We start from the raw sequence: 19,938 nt of genomic DNA on the forward strand, positions 1-19,938 counted from the left end.
TTAACATCTTTATAAAATCATACAGTTTCAAATTCGTTCATACATCAGATTGCTGGGAGTAATAATCAGTATTTTAATTTGCGAATCAATATAGCATATCTCCTCGATTTCTTTGATTATCTGAATAAACAGATTTGTTCAGGGAATTCCTAACTAGCTAGGACTAGAAACCGAACAAAACGTTGGCCAAGATTTTGAACATTTAATCTTTGCAGTTTCTTTTTACGAAACAAAAACCATGGTTAAGCGGTAAAAATATATTACAATATCATCTAATGTAATATATGGGGATCAGTATATATTTTGAAAGAGGGGAGAGAGATTCTGCTAACATGGCGGCATGATAATACACATTGCATGTACGTAGATGATGAAATAATTGATGAATTGGAAAAAAAAATTGATACAGGAAGTTGATGGAACGTCATTTCAGGGTTAGATGGGGAAACAAGAGGCGAAGCAGCGAGGGCCCTATCCACAATTCTAATGTCGGCTTATATATTTTTTTGAAATCCATTCATGGAGTATTTAAAGGAAGGGAGGGAGATAGAACTTGCTTTTACCAAATCACAAGAGACTGCAAGAAAACAAAATACTGAAAAAAAAAATGGGGCAGCATACGTGCTGCAACCAGCAAAAGGTTAAGAGAGGGCTTTGGTCTCCTGAAGAAGATGAAAAGCTCATCACATACATTACCACTCATGGCTATGGCTGTTGGAGTGAAGTTCCTGACAAAGCTGGTCCTCTCTTCTTATTACTTCTTAACACTACTTTACTGACATTTATGCAAAGAATATGTAATTGTTGATCTCTTATTTTTGTACATGATATGAATTTCCATGTGTAAAAACCACGTTTGCCGGACTGAAAGCATTTGGTGTATTTGATTTCAGGTCTACAAAGGAGTGGGAAGAGCTGTCGGTTGAGGTGGATCAACTATTTGAGGCCTGATATAAGAAGGGGAAGATTTTCCCCCGACGAAGAAAAGTTGATTATCAATCTCCATGCTGCTGTAGGCAACAGGTATGAAAACTTGTTTCTTGTTTCTGGAGGCTCTAACATAGGAACCACCTCGTAAATCATCCTAACTGGAACTTGTATGCAGCACTTAAACGGAGGTTCATGCATAAAAGTGTGTGAACTCTTTTTGTCTGAATCTTAAAGACAGGATCCCCTATACCCTATTCTTGAATCCCTAGTCGAGCCCTATCCGATGTATATCCATTTCCTTATGTTTTTCAGAGGAAAAGGATCCTTCTACCTGCCGCCCCCAAGTTAAAAGGTGTACGAAGCATTCTAAGTTCACATAGGATTTTGGGAAGAGTAACAATCCCATTGGGCAGCCTAGCTATCCTAATGCAAGTATCAATGACAGATTTCAAAAGAGTGTAAGAATCCAAAAGAGTGTAAAACTCGTAAATATTTGTAGGCTAGCTTGGTCATGTGCTATGCTAGCTAATAATATCTTCATCTTCTTCTTTGTTGGACAGCCAATTGCATAATTCTGATTTTGGTCGGTCACATTTTGAAAGAAACATTTGGTATGCATATGCAAAAAATGAATTCCGAGTATATTCATTTCGAAGCAACATGAAGCAATGCCCTTCAAAGTTTCTGTTTCCCATTTTTAATTTTGGTTTCACTTTCTAAGCAAGTCTCAATATATCTAAGAAATCACGTAACTTATTATTGATAGCGTATAGCACACACAAAACTCATCCAGACAATTTCATTATCAAAGTAGTTTCTACATGAGGCATTGTTAGCTTACTGATCTTGAGCAAATCACACAAGTACAATGTGAAGCCCTAGAGAGCAGAATTGAGAGAGAAGAGAAAGAAGAGCTCAACTCTGTATTTCAGTAGAAAATAAAAAATAGAGTCTTACTTACATTCCCTAACATATACACATATCCTTCTAACCGCCTAACTAATACACACGTGTACACTCATGTGTGCTAATTAACTAATTATACGAATAATAATCTCTCCCTGCATATCAACATTAACATTAATAGCCAACTAACCTATCACTAACGGCTAAGGCTGTTATGTAGTCCAGGCCCGGGCGTAAATGGGCTAAACGGGCCGGGCCAAACGGTCATGGGCTTAACGGTCCTGGAGGGTGGAACCGGCCCACTGTGGGCCTAAGCCCACATGGGCCATGGCTAAGTGGGTCGGGCCCACGGGCCTAAGTGTTCCAGGCTATTTATTTTTTTGAAATTTTTTTATCTAAGGCAATTTCTTATAAATTATATTATATAATTGTGACTTAAATCTTCTAATTCAAATTTAAACATAAAAAAATTGTAAAGAAATATTCAAGGGAATGCCATATAATTTTTATTATTACAACATTAACAAAAAATGACAATATCTTTCTTAGTCTTCCTCCCCGCAAAAAATGGCAATATCATTTAGTTGTGAACTATCACCAATATTATCACCTTGAGAACCTCTGAACCCCGTCCAAGAACTAAGTGATTTTATGCCCTCAGTTCTTTTAGATGATTGTGAACTATACGATGTAGGAGTTGGAACATTTGGTCTAGCATGATCTAAGGCAAGTTGATAATCATTATAAATTGTTTGAGCATTTATTTTAATTGAGGCTTTTGCATCTGCAAGTGTAGCAAATTTCTCATCTGAAAGTGATAAAGCCTTATAAATATTTGTATACCAAAAGTGAGGACCTCCTAATTTTATGGTAGGATTTAACATGGCAGCAACACCATAAATATGGGGGATAGGGAAAAAATATTTTTTAAACTTATCTTTCATAGAATCAATAGCAAGTTGATAAATTACCCCACCCTCTGAAAATTGAGTAAACAAATTTGCAAGTTCTGCAATATAAACTAAACAGTTAAAAATAGTAGGATAATATTGCCCAGATAATTCATTTGTAGAAATATGAAATTGTTCTAAAAATCCTACAAGAATTTTAACATTAGTCCAATCCTGATTTGTAAGGTTCTCATCATCATCAGTACCACCAACACGAGCATTAAACGTTGTGTTTATTGGGTTTCTATATTCATATGCAACAACTAAACTTTCATACATGTAATTCCATCTAGTCGGACAAGGTTTAGGAACCTTTCTTTCTCTAAGGCCAAATTCATCACATTTTTTAAAATATTCTCTAAGTCTACTTCTACGGTTTGAATAAAAAAGCCAATTAAGAGCCATTTTAACCTTTTCAATTTCAACATTTAAAATTTTCATACCATCACCGATGATTAAATAGTAAATATGACAAATACATCTAACATGGAAAAAATTACTAAATGCAGGATTTAGTGTAGTTGTAAGCAAGCCTATGACATTAGTGTTACTAGAAGCATTATCCATTGAAACTGACATTATTTTATCTCTAATGCAAAAATATCTACAAATATCTGCAACTGTGTTAGCAATAAACTTACCTGTGTGACGTGAATTAATTATTCTATAAGCAATAATGCACTTTTGCATTATCCATTCCTTATCAATCCAATGAGTGGTAACAGTAAGATAATCACAGTTATTACCACTTCTACCAATATCGGTAGTAATAGCAACGCGACAATTTATATGAGTAAATAAATAGTGCAAATATTATTCATATTCATGTTTATATTTATAATATTGCTCTTTATGGTTGTGTGAGACCATCCTTTATAAGTAGGATTAAAAACTCTTCTAATATAATGCACAAAGTGAGGGTTAGAAAGAAAACTATAGGGTAAGCATATAACAGTAACCATTTTTGTCAATTCTTCACGATCTTTATTTGGATCGTAATATAAAATACCACTGGTAACAGTATTAATTCCTGGTTGAACTAGATTTGACCCGGTATTAGAGTTAACCTGAGTACCTACACTTATCCCCTCTTGCGCAGCTTTCATTTGAAGAAATCTAGCTTTATCTTTAGGGTGTGTCTTTATGTGTCTAGTCAAACTACCCGTACCGCTACGGTCTCCAGTAAATTTATGAGCCATCAAAGTCCCACAAGTTTTACACTTAGCCTTATTTTGATCTCTTAATTGAATAAAAAAAGTACCAAAAAAGAGATGTTTCGCACCGTCTAGAAGGTTGTCTATTAAAAGTAGGGGTTACTACAGGAGGGTCAGGCGGGGCATCATTTGGATTATTATCAGTTGGGTTAACAACATGACTAGTAGGTGTATCGTCTAAATCCGGTTGGGTTTCACCTAAATCATCATTTTCATCGATAGTTGAATTACCATAAAGAGCATTCATATATTCATCATTTAATTGTTGACCTGGTGCAATATCATGGTAAAATTGACGATCGGTAAATTAAAAACAAGGGTTATCACTATCAAGAATAACAGGTGGAGGAGGACGGATAACAGGACTGGGTTGGGGAGCCGAGGGAGCAGTAGTAGCTTGGTCACTAGATTCACCAATTTTAGATTGTCCCTTACCACCAAATATTTTTTTCAAAGAAAAGGCCATATTAATTATAATTATACAAACTAAAACAAACAAAACTATAATATTAAAACTTAAGAGTTGGAACGAGTTTACCGAATTGACGTACAACTTCTTGAAAATTGTATATCGTTGAAGACTTGTATACTTTAATTCACCAACTTCACATTTTTTCACAAACTGCAATAATAAAGTAAGCAATTATAGAAGAAAATTAGAGAGATATTGATCATTTTGTGAGTAAAAATAAAAGAATGAGAGGGTATTTATAGTTGAGAATAGGGAAAAGTGTAATTATAAAAAGTTTGGGGTTAAAATAAAGTTTGGGAGACAAATGACTATTTTAAAAAAAAGCCAAATGGCTAAATTGGCAGGCTAACGGCTAGTTTTTAAACATCCAGCCGTTGGCCAATTTGAAAAATAGCCATTGGGCCCATTAAGCCCGGTTGAACCGGCCCAGACTTGCCAGCCGGTCCAGGGCTAAACGGTCCCGGGCTCGCGGTCTCTCCATATTGGACTAGCCCACAGTGGGCTCCTAGGACCGCTTGGGCCCAGACCACAATACAGCCTTACTAACAGCTCATATAATCCCCATTTCATCACTCCCTCTCAAGTTGGTGGGTGCAAAGACATTGAGAACTCCCAACTTGCCAACTAGATACTCATGATGTGGTCTTCCTAATCCTTTAGTTAGGATATCTGCTAGTTGCTCCTTTGAAGGGATGTACTGAGTCTTTACTAGTCCTTCTTGTATCTTCTGTCTAATAAAGTGATAATCGATCTCTATATGCTTTGTTCTTTCGTGAAACACAAGATTTGCTGCTATTTGCATTGCAGCCCTGCTGTCACTATATATGTGTAATAGAAATTTCACTTCTGCTCCTAACTCCCTTAGCAATGTTGTCAACCATACTACCTCTGAAACTCCACTTGCCATGCTTCTATATTCAGCTTCTGTTGAACTCTTAGAAATTGTATTCTGCTTCTTTGATTTCCACGAGATTGGAGACTCTCCAAATTTGACTAGATATCCTGACACTAACTTTCTAGTGTTAGGACATGAGGCCCAGTCAGCATTACAAAAGACACTGATCTCACTTGAGTTTTGACTGCTCGACAAGATTCCTAGACCTAGTTCCAGTTTAATATACTTCATCACTCTTATAGCTGCATCCCAATGAGACCTTTTTGGCTACTACATGAACTGGCTGAGAGTTTGCACTGAGAATGCAATGTCTGTCCTGGACATGGTTAAGTATAACAACTTTCCAATCAGCCTATGATATTGGCTTACATCCTCCAGCATTCGGTCCTCGGTTGTCCCCATAAGTCTGTCTAGTTCTGTAACTGTCAATTTAACATTTGTCTCTAATAGAGTCCAGGCTGGTTTTGCTCCACTCAATCCCAAGTCTGATATTATCTCCAATGCATACTTCCTCTGATTGATCAGAATGCCTTTGGTAGATCTGCTGAACTCCATGCCAAGGAAGAACTTTAGGTCACCTAAATCTTTGATCTTGAAGGCTTGTTGCAAGAAGATTTTGGTGGCTTCAATCAGCTACAAGTTGTTTTCTATCACTAGCATATCATCAACATATGTTAGTATTATCACTATATATGTTCCTTTCTTCTTGATGAATAAGGAATGATCTAGGTTATTCTGCTTAAAATCAACCTGTAGCAATGCCTTTTAAGTTCCACTGTTTGCATGCTTGTTTCAGACCATAGAGAGATTTTACAAGTCTACACACCAATCCAGACTCCTCCTGACTTATAAAACCTTGTGGCAGATTCATTTACACTTCATCATGTAGATCTCCCTGCAAGAAGGCATTTTAGACATCAAGTTGTTGGACTGTCCAATTATGCATGGCTACTAAGGAAAGAGCAGTTCTAACAGTGGTGATCTTCACTACAGGAGAAAAGGTCTCATTGTAATCAAGACCTTCTCTTTGACTTTGTACACCCATTTACAGCCTATAGCTGTCTTTCCTTGAGGTAGATGAACTAGTTCCCAAGTGTTGTTGTCTTGTAGAGCTTGAATTTCAGTTTTTATGGCTTCTACCCATCTAGGGTCCTTAGAAGCTTCCTGAAAAGTTGTAGGCTCAACAATTGAAGAAAATACTCCCAGGTATGCCTGATAGGAAGATGATAGCTTAGTATAAGTGACATGATTGTGTATGGGATATAAGACAGTGTTCCCTGACTTTCTTGTGGTCACATAATCTATCAACCAGACTGGCTCGTTTGACTCCCTTTGTGACCTTCTTAAGGTATCATGATGTGTCTATCCTCCATGATGATTATGAAGTGATGTAGATGGCGCTTCTGAAAATATGCCCACTGAGTCAATGACTATAGGTGAAGAACTACCGGTGGTTGTGTGATGTTGAATTTCAGAAGGTATTGTGTTGTGCAGATATTGGTTCAAAGTTGTTTGAGGGCTATGTAATATCATATGTAGGATTATCTTGAACATGTAGCTGCTCAACAATTAGAACACCAGGCTCATCTGCATCTGTACTTTCAAGACTAAAAACATCAGTAATAACAGGCTTGACTTGGTTCTTAAGATCACCAGTTGTATCTTGAAAAGGAAATGTAGATTCCTTGAACACCACATCTCTGTTGACAAAGAATCTATCCCTATCCAAGTCATATAGGATATATCCTTTAGTAACATCAGAATATCCCATAAAAACAACTCTAACTGCTCTACTAGCAAACTTATCAGTTCTAGGTAGCACACTTGCAAAACAAAGACAGCCTAATATTTTCAAGTGAGAAACTGATGGTTTCCTATTAAAGAACACCTCATATGGAGACTTATGATGCTGCTAAAATACAGTGTCCCCAGAATTTCATAGGGATATGCCCTTGAAATTTGAATGCCCTTGCAACTTCAAGCAAATGTATATGTTTTCTCTCTACTATACCATTTTGCTATGGTGAATAAACACATATTTTCTGATGAACTATCCCCATGGATGTGCATAACTCCTGCATAGCTGAATTTACAAACTCTCCACCATTGTCAGTTCTAATTGTTTGCACTTTTCTATTGAATTGTGTTTGTATCAGCTTAAGAAATGACTTTAAAGACAATCATGATATCACTTTTAAATTGCAAGAGAAAAATCCAAGTCACACGAGAGTAATCATCTACAATTGTGAGAAAGAACCTATTACCATCAAAAGTGGACACACTGCAAGGTCCCCACACATCTAAATGTAATAGCTGAAAAACATTAATAGTTCTAGGACTACTCAATGGAAAATACTGTCTCACATGCCTAGCCATTGGACATACATCACAGTTATCTATTACAGATTTGCAATCCTCCAGCTTATATCCTAGAATCTCTTTCAAGGATCCTCCAGATGCATGTCCTAATCTTTTTTGCCATATAGTTATGTCCTCATTTGTTGTCTATATATTTAACCCTTTGATTGTTGGTATGCTTTTATTAGTGTTTAAGCAAGCTCTTGGAACTAGTAGGTAGAGCCCATCCTTCTCTTTACCAATCCCCCTCACTTTCCCACTTGAGAGGTCATGGAATAGCAAAAATCAGGATAGAAAGAGACAAAACAATGTAAGTCCCTTGTTATTTTTGATAGATAAAGAAGATTATATGCAAACTCTGGGACATACAATACATCCTGCATCTCCCTTGTTTTTGTGATCTTATAGTTTCCAACATGTGACACAATAGTACGTTCTCCATTAGGTAAGTGAACTCTCTTGTCTCTAGTGGGGATAATATTTTTAACATTTGTTAACATCCCTAAATCAGCTACCATAAAATTAGTTGCTCCTGTATCAACTATCCAATTTCCTTTTGACACCTTAGCCATAAAAGAATAGGTTGTACCTGCCATGTTTGCCATTGCACCCTTGGGGTTGTCTTTGTTGAGTAACTTCATAATCTGGTCATATTGATCAGCTGTAAGTTGAGGTGCCCTCTGCCAGTCTCTTTTCTTCATTGCTTTCGGTATGTCACCTTTTCTATCATCCATACCTGCAAGATTGGGATTAAGATTTTCTACATGTACATTATATGCATCATTCTTCTTGTTTTTGAAGTCTTGAGGGTAGCCAATTATCTCGTAACATCCTTCTTTCGTATGACCCTTCATATGACCGAAATCACTGTCACGCCCCAAAAACCAAGGGGCGTGACCGGGTAACCCTAGTCAAGCGGACCTGGGTGCCTTTCCTATCCCACGTGTTACCCCGCATTTTCATTATCCGTTAACCAAGTGAAATAGCCATTTATGATTTAATAAATTCTTACGAGATTTACATAATATACATGGTTACTTAGCGTGGTTTATAAGTTACACTGTCCAAATACATAATTACATAACCCACATTTCCTGTCTACGGAGCCTCCAGGGATACAAAAGAGTGTTACAATACTTGTCGGTAATAAGGCTCCGGCTATACCTTACGCAAATACCAAAATAAGATTTCCGGGAGGAAAAGCGGCATGAGCCACGCAGGGCCCCGAGAGGAAAAAGGGGCTCATCAATACAGTTGATGGAAAGTGAAGGAGTGCTACAGTTGGTGGACTGGAGTACCTGCTATAGAACCACCTACAATCATAACACGAATGTAGCGCCCCCGGCAAAAGGGGCGTCAGTACATTTGAATTGTACTGGTATGTATGAACAAACTTTACCCCAAGTAAAATCAAGAAATATACAGGTAACAAACAGTAATAGAATCAACAATCCAATGCACATGAAAGGAACAACCAAAGCCAAACAAGTTCCACAATCTCTCATTTTTCCCTTTCAACATTATTTCATCACATCAATGGTTTCACAACTTTCACATATTTCATTTCAATAGTGATTTCGATCACTTTTCCACCCTTATTACCTCGGCCACCCTTATCACCACAACCCGCACCTTATAACTTCATGTTGCGACATGCAACCCGATCCCACCGGACAATCAAATTTCACACGACAACAACAATAATTCACGAAGAATTATCATAACATCAATACCATTTCCATCATATACAACACCCCGTATACAATTATGTCACAACGATAATTGCCTGTGATAAGTCACGTATGATATTACCACAGTTGTTTCAATTGCATCAATTACGATTTCTTTCCAAAATTTGTTACACAGTTCTTACCACATGAACACATTTACACTCACACACTTGGTTTGTTGCCATTTACTTACACCATTATATCGCGAGACTTAACCAACAGCGTTCAAAGCATATTAATCACAAGAATCATCATTTCAAGGAAGCACAAGTTCATATCAACAATTCATACATTTGGGCCCAAGACACCATAGATGTCACCAAGCAGTAATTCATGTACAAGGTGTTGTCGTAATCGTTCAACTCATTTACGTCATTTCACAATACCATCTTTCATTACTTACCACGCAGGGTTTTAGCCATTATACACATTCCCACATTTGGACACATTAACGTTCTTTCATTCGTTAACACATACTCCCATATCGTCATCCTCAAGCATTTACAAGCTTAACACATAATAAGGTAGCCACATCAAATCACTTTTCATAATCACATATAACACGGTGGCGTGGAAATCAACTAAGACAATCAGTACACATATTTTCATACAAGGTACACATACCGTATGCTCGTCACAACAAGAGGATTCTACAAGAGTTAAAGTTAGCCATACATACTTCAAAGAGCTTTTACTTAAGTTACTACAACGTTCCGGAAATTCTAGCAATGCCAATCTACTTCGAGACATAACAAAATTGAACACAAATTAGGAAGATATTCATAATTCTAGCTCATTCGAGCATTTTATCAAACACCATATGTGTGTTAAATCTTTATGGTCCTTTTATAGAGGATCTCATCAACCCAAAACCCATACTTTACCATCTTTAGCTCAACAATATTTCTACAACCTTTGACAACACATGCAAGCAAGATAACAACTCCAATACCCACAAACATTCTTTATAATTACCCATCTTTAGCTAAATTCAAAATTAAAGGTTAGGGTATAGAATCTTACTTCAAGGATGAAGGCCTAGTGTGGTGTTCCTTGTTAATCCTTTAAGATTTGAGCAAGAGTTGTAGAAGAATTGATGAGGGATACTTTCTCACTCTATGGCACTCTCTCACTCTAAAAATATCTGATTTTTACTCAAGAAATGGTCCCTTGAATCTATTTGGCGAAATAAGGTTGTTTTATAACAAAACCCCCGATTTTGTATAGCCACGCCGCATGGGGCGGCGTGGTAATGAAAATATGTTTAGAAACGAAATTGGAGGTGCTCTGATAATTTAAACAGCCGCACCGCATAGGGCGGCGCATGGGGCGGCGCGGTAGTGTAAAATTCTGCGCTGGTTTTGATAATTTGGTCATAACTTTAGGTAGGAGTGTTGAATGATGAACGATTTGAAGCGTTAGAAACTAGACTCAAAGAAATTTTATTTGATAGGTTTTTCATCACACAAATCATTATATAACTGGAGATATGATTGTCCAAAGTGAGGTCTTGTGCGCACTCATTTGCAACTTTCGTCTCTTATGAAATTTTCCAACTTGGCTTAGACTTAGGCCTCTCTTTAAACCCCAATTCACTTCTACTATGACTTATGCACTTATTAAAATATCTAATTGATATCCATAATATCCCTAAATTCTCATTTGCACGCAAGATAAAATATTTGGCCTACCTTGGCACCACGAAATCTTAGATTACTTAGCAAAATTTTCTGAGGCTTTACATTCTCCCCCGCTTAGGATCATTCGTCCTCTAATGAGGATCAAGGTTCATTCACTAGCAATCCTTATGTAACTTCAGCTTGTTCACATCATGAAATATATCAACAGCCCTGAATTTGGCTAACTCCTTAAATCTTCGAAAATTTCGCTAGAGTTTCCTTTGTAACTAGACCTATCCACCTGTCAGAGGGCCCCAGATACATATTATAACAGCATATACATGTTTTATAGATATAACATAACTTGTACAACACCAAACATGGCCGCATAGGCAACACATATAATCAAAATGGAATAGTTTAACATGGATCAAATCAAAAGATAAGAGTTCATAGGAACCAAATGCATAAAAGCTATTACATGACTATTCAAACAAATGTGGGTACTTCTTTCTCATTTATTCCTCGGCTTCCCAAGTGGCTTCCTTGACCTGTTGATTTCGCCATAACACTTTTAGAGAGGCAATTTCCTTATTTCTCAATTTTCGGACTTGCCTATCAAGAATGGCAACTGGAATTACTTCATAAGATAGTTTTTCATTAACCTCAATAGTTTCAACTGGCACAATAGTGGACGGATCTCCCACTACCTTCTTCAACATAGACACATGGAAGACCGGATGTACCAACGACATCTCGGGTGGCAGCTTGAGCTTGTATGCCACCTGACCAATCCTTTGAATGATTCTATACGGTCCAACATACCTCGGACTTAACTTCCCTTTCTTACCCAATAGTATGACTCCCTTCATGGGAGATACTTTCAAGAACACCCAATCATCTACTTGGAATTCCAATTCTATTCGACGCACGTCTGCATAGGATTTCTGACGACTCTGAGCAGTTTTCATCCTCTCATGAATGACTTTAACTTTTTCCATAGCATGATGCACAAGATCTGGACCTAACAGTTCTGCTTCACCAACCTCGAACCACCCAATCGGAGTTCTACACCTCCTTCCATACAATGCCTCAAATGGGGCCATCTAAATACTAACGTGAAAGTTGTTATTATAAGCAAACTCAACAAGCGGAAAATGGTCATCTCAAATACCTTTGAAATCAATAGTACAAGCACGCAACATGTGTTCAAGCGGCTGAATAATCCGCTCTGCTTTCCCATCGGTTTGTGGATGAAAAGTTGTGCTAAGGTTTACCTGCGTACCCAAGCCTTGCTGAAATTTCATCCAAAAGTTGGTCGTGAACTGAGCCTCTCGATCTGAAATGATTGAGACTGGAGTGCCATGCAACCTGACTATTTCTTTGATATAAACTGAGCATATTGTTCCACTGTGTCGGTAGATTTAACTGGAAAGAAGTGTGGTGATTTTGTGTGTCGTCAACGATCACCCAAATTGAGTCGAACCTGCGCGGAGTGCGCGTCAGCCCTACTACAAAATCCATATTGATCATCTCCCATTTCCACATTGAAATTTCTATTCTTTGAGTCAATCCACTGGGCCTTTGATGTTCATCCTTCACTTGCTGACAGTTCGGACATTTTGCCACAAAGTCCGCCACATCTCTTTTCATGTTATTCCACCAATAAACTTCTTTGAGATCATGATACATTTTAGTAGAACCTGGGTGTACGGAATACCTAGAAATGTGATCTTTTGCCAAAATCCTTTCCCGAAGACTATCAATATCTAGAACACATAGGCGCTCTTAGCACCGTAGGGTACAATCATCAATGCCAAAAGAAAAGATGTGATATTGTGTTTATGAATTCCCTCCTTCAGCTGTACCAACAATGGATCGTTGTATTGCTTTTCTCTGACCTCCGCTAGAAGCAACGATTCAGCCTTATTCTACACAATTACTCTCCCTTCACTAGAGTCCGCAAGACGAACTCCTAGACTAGCCAACTGGTGAACCTCCCTGGCCAACGCCCTTTGATATATCTCCAAGTGAGCTAACTACCCATATATCACGTGCTTATATAACCAGTTTTCTTTCACACCTTAGGATCATTTACATACTTCTCACACTACCCACATGTGTTATTCAAGCTTATACAGCACCTATCAATTCAATATCTTTGGAGGTTACAATCATTTTTAACATTTTGTCGAATAAAGTATGCTTCTGGTACTATGTACGTACCTCATATATTTGTACCATTCGTTCAACATAACATATATTCCATCTCCTTAATATTCAGGCCTTTGCCCACTGGTCATTCCGTATGACAACATTACTTGAAATAGACGAAAGAGCGTCTAAACTTACCTTGAATCTCAACGCACGAGTTATAAGAAAATCTTATAGTAAAGCTTTATCGCACGATCTGGAGTGTTGAAGAAGGGTAACATTTCTAAATGTCCATGTAGACTCCAACTTATAGATGTGGTCGACAACACACCGATAAGAAGGGCTCTACTAGACACGGCTCCGAGACATCCTAGGACACTTTAAAACTTTAGGCTCTGATACCAAGTTTGTCACGCCCCAAAAACCAAGGGGCGCGACCAACGCTCGATCGGGTAACCCCAGTCAAGCGGACTTGGGTGTCTTTCCTATCCCACGTGTTACCCCGCGTTTTCATTATCTGTTAACCAAGTGAAATAGCCATTTATGATTTAAACATATTCTTACGAGATTTACATAATATACATGGTTACTTAGCGTGGTTTACAAGTTACACTGCCCAAATACAAAATACATAAGTACATAACCCACATTTCCTGTCTACGGAGCCTCTAGGGATACAAAAGAGTGTTACAATACTTACCGGTAACAAGGCTCCGGCTATACCTTACGCAAATACCAAAATAAGATTTCTGGGAGGAAAAGCGGCATGAGCCACGCAAGGCCCCGAGAGGAAAAAAGGGCTCACCAATACAGCTGACGGAAAGTGAAGGAGTACTACTGTTGGTAGACTGGAGTACCTGCTTTAGAACCACCTACAATCATAACACGAATGCAGCGCCCCCGGCAAAAGGGATGCCAGTACATTTGAATTGTACTGGTATGTATGAACAAACTTTACCCCAAGTAAAATCAAGAAATATACAGGTAACAAACAGTAATAGAATCAACAATCCAATGCACATGAAAGGAACAACCAAAGCCAAACAAGTTCCACAATCTCTCCTTTTCCCCTTCAACATTATTTCATTACATCAATGGTTTCACAACTTTCACATATTTTCATTTCAATAGTGATTTCGATCACTTTTTTACCCTTATTACCAAAGCCACCCTTATTACCTCGGCCACCCTTATCACCACAACCCGCACCTTATAACTTCGTGTTGCGGCGCGCAACCCGATCCCACCGGACAATCAAATTTCACACGACAACAATAATAATTCACAAGGAATTTTCATAACATCAATACCATTTCCATCATATGCAACAGCCCGTATACAATTTAAGTCACAACGATAATTGCCCGCGACAAGTCACGTATGATATTACCACAGTTGTTTTAATTGCATCAATTATGATTTCTTTCCATCATTTGTTACACAGTTCTTATCACATGAACACATTCACACTCACACACTTGATTTATTGCCATTTACTTACACCATTATATCGCGAGACTTAACCAACAACGTTCAAAGCATATTAATCACAAGAATCATCATTTCAAGGAAGCACGAGTTCATATCAACAATTCATACATATGGGCCCAAGACACTATAGATGTCACCAAGCAGTAATTCATGTACAAGGTGTTGTCGTAATCGTTCAACTCATTTACGTCATTTGACAATACCATCTTTCATTACTTACCACGCAGGGTTTTAGCCATTATACATATTCCCACATTTGGACACATTAACGTTCTTTCATTCGTTAACACATACTCCCATATCGTCATCCTCAAGCATTTACAAGCTTAACACATAATAAGGTAGCCACATCAAATCACTTTTCACAATCACATATAACACGGTGGCGTGGAAATCAACTAAGACAATCAGTACACGTATTTTCATACAAGGTACACATACCGTATGCTCGTCACACCAAGGGGATTCTAAAAGAGTTAAAGTTAGTCATACATACCTCAAATAGTTTTTCCTTAAGTTACTACAATGTTCCGGAAATTCTAGCAAAAGACATAACAAAATTAAACACAAATTAGGAAGATATTCATAATTCTAGCTCATTCGAGCATTTTATCAAACATCATATGTACGTTAAATCTTTATGGTCTTTTTATAGAGGATTTCATCAACCCACAACCCATACTTTACCATCTTTAGCTCAACAATATTTCTACAACCTTTGACAATACATGCAAGCAAGATAACAACTCCAATACCCACAAACATTCTTTATAATTACCCATCTTTATCTAAATTCAAAATTAAAGGTTAGGGTATAGAGTCTTACCTCAAGGATGAAGGCCTAGTGTGGTTTTCCTTGTTAATCCTTTAAGATTTGAGCAAGAGTTGTAGAAGAATTGATGAGGGATACTTTCTCACTCTAGGGCACCCTCGTACTCTAAAAATATCTCATTTTTGCTCAAGAAATGGTCCCTTGAATCTATTTGACGAAATAAGGTCGTTTTATAACAAAAACCCCGATTTTGTATTGTCGCGCCGCATGGGGCGGCGTGGTAATGAAAATGTGTTTAGAAACGAAATTGGAGGTGCTCTGATAATTTACACAGCCGCCGGTAGTATAAAATTATGCGCTACTTTTGGTAATTTGGTCATAACTTTTGGAAGGAGTGTCCGAATGACGAACGGTTTGAAGAGTTGGAAACTAGACTCAAAGATCTTTTATTTGATAGGTTGTGAATCACACAAATCCTTATATAACTGGAGATATGATTGTCCAAAGTGAGGTCTTGTGCGCACTCATTTGCAACTTTTGTCTCTTATGAAATTTTCCAACTTGGCTTAGACTTAGACCTCTCTTTATACCCCAATTCACTTATACTATGACTTATACACTTATTAACATATCCAATTGATATCCATAATATCCCTAAATCCTCATTTGCACACAAGATAAAATATTTGGCCTACCTTGGCACCACGAAATCTTAAATTACTAAGTAAAATTTTTCTGGGGCTTTACAATCACATTGTACATTCCAGTTCCTCTTTGGCCTTTGATAATTCTGGTGATTACCTCCTTTGCTAGCTAGTAAGGTAGTTAAGTCAATTCCTTCACCCACAGTAGAAGCATTAGTCATTGATCTTTGACTTTCTCTTTCAATAAGCATTCATATGCTTTATTGATGCTAGGTGTTGGGCAAGTCACGAGAAATTGACTACGAGCCTGTTCAAAATTGTCATTCAAACCCATTAGAAACTTCAACACTTTCTATTTTTCCATAAACTCGATGAAACTCTTTGATCTAGCACAGTCACATGGTGGAGGAACCATACTATCAAATTCGTCCTACAAATTTTTAAGTTTAGAAAAATAAACTGAGACATTGTATGTTCCTTGAGTAATCGTCGCTATGGCCTTCTGCAACTGATAAACTCGTGATGTGTTTACCTTATCAAATCTTTCTTTCAGATCTTCCCACACTTTTCTCGCATCCTTCGCATATAGAATTCCAGTAATCAATTCCTTTGAACCTGAACTCATAATCCACCCTAGGATAATAGCATTACATCTATCCCATTGATGACCTAGTCCTATAGCAAAATCTCCTTTCTTTAGAGTACCGTCAATTAGACCTAGCTTGTTCTTTCCTAACAGTTGGATCTCCATCGCACGACTCCAGATGGAGTAATTTTCTAAACCAGTCAACTGAATTGAGATGATCGGAGCTCCGGTAGTATCCGATGGGTGAAGAAACAAAGGATGGTTGTGGTCTAGATCTGTCTTTTCTGCCATTGTTGAATCTCACTCTCAGCTGTAATTCAGAATTGAGATTATTGCAAATTCAACAGGATCTTCTGATTCAATTCGCAATCGCGATTGCGCTCTGATGCCCTGAACAAATCACACAAGTCCAATGTGAAACCCTAGGGAGCAGAATTGAGAGAGAAGAGAAAGAAGAGCTCAGCTCTGTATTTCAGTAGAAAATGAAAAATAGAGTCTTACTTACATTCCCTAACTAACTAGTTATACACACATATCCTACTAACCGCCTAACTAATACACACGTGTACAATTATGTGTGCTAATTAACTAATTACACTAATAATAATCTCCCCCTGCGTATTAACATTAACAGCCAATTAACCGATCACCAACAACTCATGTAATCCCCATTTCATCAGATTTCTTTTGAAGGACGTTAAGGAGACAACATCATACGTTTTTGTCATTTGATTTTATTACTAAATTAAACAGCTCCTGTTGGTTTTTTTTTTTTTTTTGGAATTCCGAGTAAGAATACACTAGAGTTCACTGCAAGTCCGGTAATTGAATATATTATACTTAAAAGAACTGCATGTTCTATTCTTTTTCATATTTGAAAGGAAGCCTTGGCGTAACTGGTAAAGTTATTGTCATGTGACCAGGAGGCCACAGGTTCGAGCCGTGAAAACAGCCTTTTGCAGAAATGCAGGGTATGCCTGCATATAATAGACCCTTGTGATCTCATCCTTACCCGGATCCCGCGCATTGCGGGAGCTTAGTGCACCGGGCTTATCCCAGAGTATCGTTTCTCATATTTCAGTTTTTTAATGTGGACTAATTGCAGGTGGGCTCATATAGCAAGTCGCTTACCTGGACGGACAGACAATGAGATAAAGAATTCTTGGAATTCTTGGATTAAAAAGAAGTTAAAAAATCCTTCTCAATTGCATTCAACAAATACAACTTCCAGTAATAAGAACCCGCACCATCATCATCACCAGCAGCAACAAATACAATCCCGATTTACTTATAACACAACAAAGCAGCAGCACGAAATCTTCAATAGTCAAGATTTTGGAGCAAAGCCCCAAGTCCAACAAGAATCCCTATGTTATTCACCAAATTCATTCGTTTTCGGCACTACTTGTTCACTTGAAACCATTGCATATGGAGGTCATGCGACTAGTAGAGCTATTAGTACCAGCTCATTGTTTCAAGACACATTGTCTTTGACCTCCGAATTCTGGCAAACTCATGAACAACAAAAACATGAAGCTCAAACATCGGGAATGAATTCGAATTATTTGCCTCCTTTGATAGAGAGCATAGAGCCACCCATGGAAATACCTTCAGTTTGTCGTACTAACAACATCTTGGATGTGTCAGGGCAGATGGGAAGAAATCAACTAAATGAATGGGAGGTGGAAACACAACAATATTGTCCAAGCTATCTAATTTGGGATCAAGACACAAGCCCGTTTATTGGGGACGATCTTTTAGCTCCAACCACATCAGACACTGAAGAACTATTATCTTCTTTTCCTTCCTAATCTTGTGGAACTGTTAATTCTTTTTTTTATTTGAATTCCTGGTCTAATTTAATTCGGGGAACGTTGTTATTCAATTGGGAGATGGTGAAGTGTGAGGTCTTTCAACTTGCCAAAGCTTGTTAAAAGTGTTTGACATATACTCAGAAATTCAAGAAAAGAAAGGGAATAAGAAACCAAGTTTTGTGATATGTTTCCTTTGATCCTTCAACGTATCTGTCCAATGAAAGAACGGGCTGCCGTAATGTACTCCCTCTTTTTCAATTTAAATGACACATTTCGCTTGTCGAGAGTCAATTTGACTAAATTTTAAAGTTAAATTGAATTAGTTCAACTTAGTATTTTAAAATTAAAATTTTAGATATTCAATAACTATACGAAAAGTACTATAAGTTGTAATTTTTCTCATGTCAATATGATTAAAAAAAATATTTTAAAATATTGTTCAAACTTGACACATTTTGACTCTCGATAAACAAAGTGTGTCATTTAAATTGAAACGGAAGAAGTATCAATTTTCAAATGATGAACGTGTCAGGTTCATATTAAGTATTTTTTGAGATTATATTAGAGCAAACCTTTTAATAAAAGTATTTAATATTCCTAATTACTATATGACCATTTGTCTAAAGTATCTTGTATCTTTCCTTAACCATCACATTTAGTCAATACTTTACTGATTGAAACAATAAGGTAATTTAAAGATATGTGAGACCTAAACTGAGAGATACGAGTTTAGAAGGTAATTTTACACTCAAATCTCAAAGGCTTTTGTTACCCCGTTCAATTGAACTTATCACTCTAGCCTTTTCCCTCACAAGGGTTGTCTACAATTCTCTACACAAACCAACTTCTCAATACAGTAGGTAACCAAGTTCCGGTTTGGAGTGGAAGCTTATGTCAATAACGAAGAAGGATAACAAAGCTAACGGATTATGAATCAAATCACAAACAATAAAATAAAAGAGAAAAACACGAACAAATTAACACGAACTGAAAGTAAAACACAGAAGAAACTAGATTAATACTATTTAATAAGAACAATTATCAAGTTTAGATTTGAAACATTAGAAGAAAACAAGTTACACTAATTAAAGAAACTGGACACTTCTCTGAACATTTCTTCTGTTACATTCATCAGGGAATGAAAAGTACAATTTCAGAATTGATGCAAAAAATAAGACAATCACAGTCGCAGGTTGTTAAAACTGTACAGTAATGAAAAGCCTATGTCAAACTTTTTTGTTCCAACTGAAACTGTTACAATCTGCTCCAAAGCCTTCTTCAAAACAGCTCCAAAACTTCCAATGACACCAGAAGATAAAGTCCTTCCAGTTCTCCTGATCCAGAATTCGAACCAGTCCTCAAGCAGTGTGCACATATATATATAAACTTATACAGTAAGAGTT

The 19,938-nt window shown here is 37.3% G+C and overlaps 1 protein-coding gene across 2 annotated transcripts; it reads left to right on the forward strand.

The window, feature by feature from the left end:
- Positions 1 to 543: 543 nt before the first annotated feature.
- On the forward strand, positions 544 to 18,759 carry LOC107776355 (uncharacterized). 2 transcript variants are annotated; one of them, XM_075240892.1, is made up of 3 exons: positions 544 to 797; positions 894 to 1,023; positions 17,827 to 18,759. In XM_075240892.1, exons 1-3 carry the CDS (start codon positions 608 to 610, stop codon positions 18,530 to 18,532), a joined length of 1,026 nt encoding a protein of 341 aa, XP_075096993.1. In that variant the 5' UTR covers positions 544 to 607; the 3' UTR covers positions 18,533 to 18,759. The 2 variants fall into 2 exon arrangements, with proteins under 2 accessions (XP_075096993.1, XP_016451731.1); XM_016596245.2 differs by having other exon boundaries at positions 544 to 740; positions 17,827 to 18,753.
- The last annotated feature ends 1,179 nt before the right edge of the window (positions 18,760 to 19,938 follow it).

The sequence above is a fragment of the Nicotiana tabacum genome, chromosome 20 (genome assembly GCF_000715075.1).
Source record: "Nicotiana tabacum cultivar K326 chromosome 20, ASM71507v2, whole genome shotgun sequence".
Lineage (NCBI taxonomy): Eukaryota > Viridiplantae > Streptophyta > Magnoliopsida > Solanales > Solanaceae > Nicotiana > Nicotiana tabacum.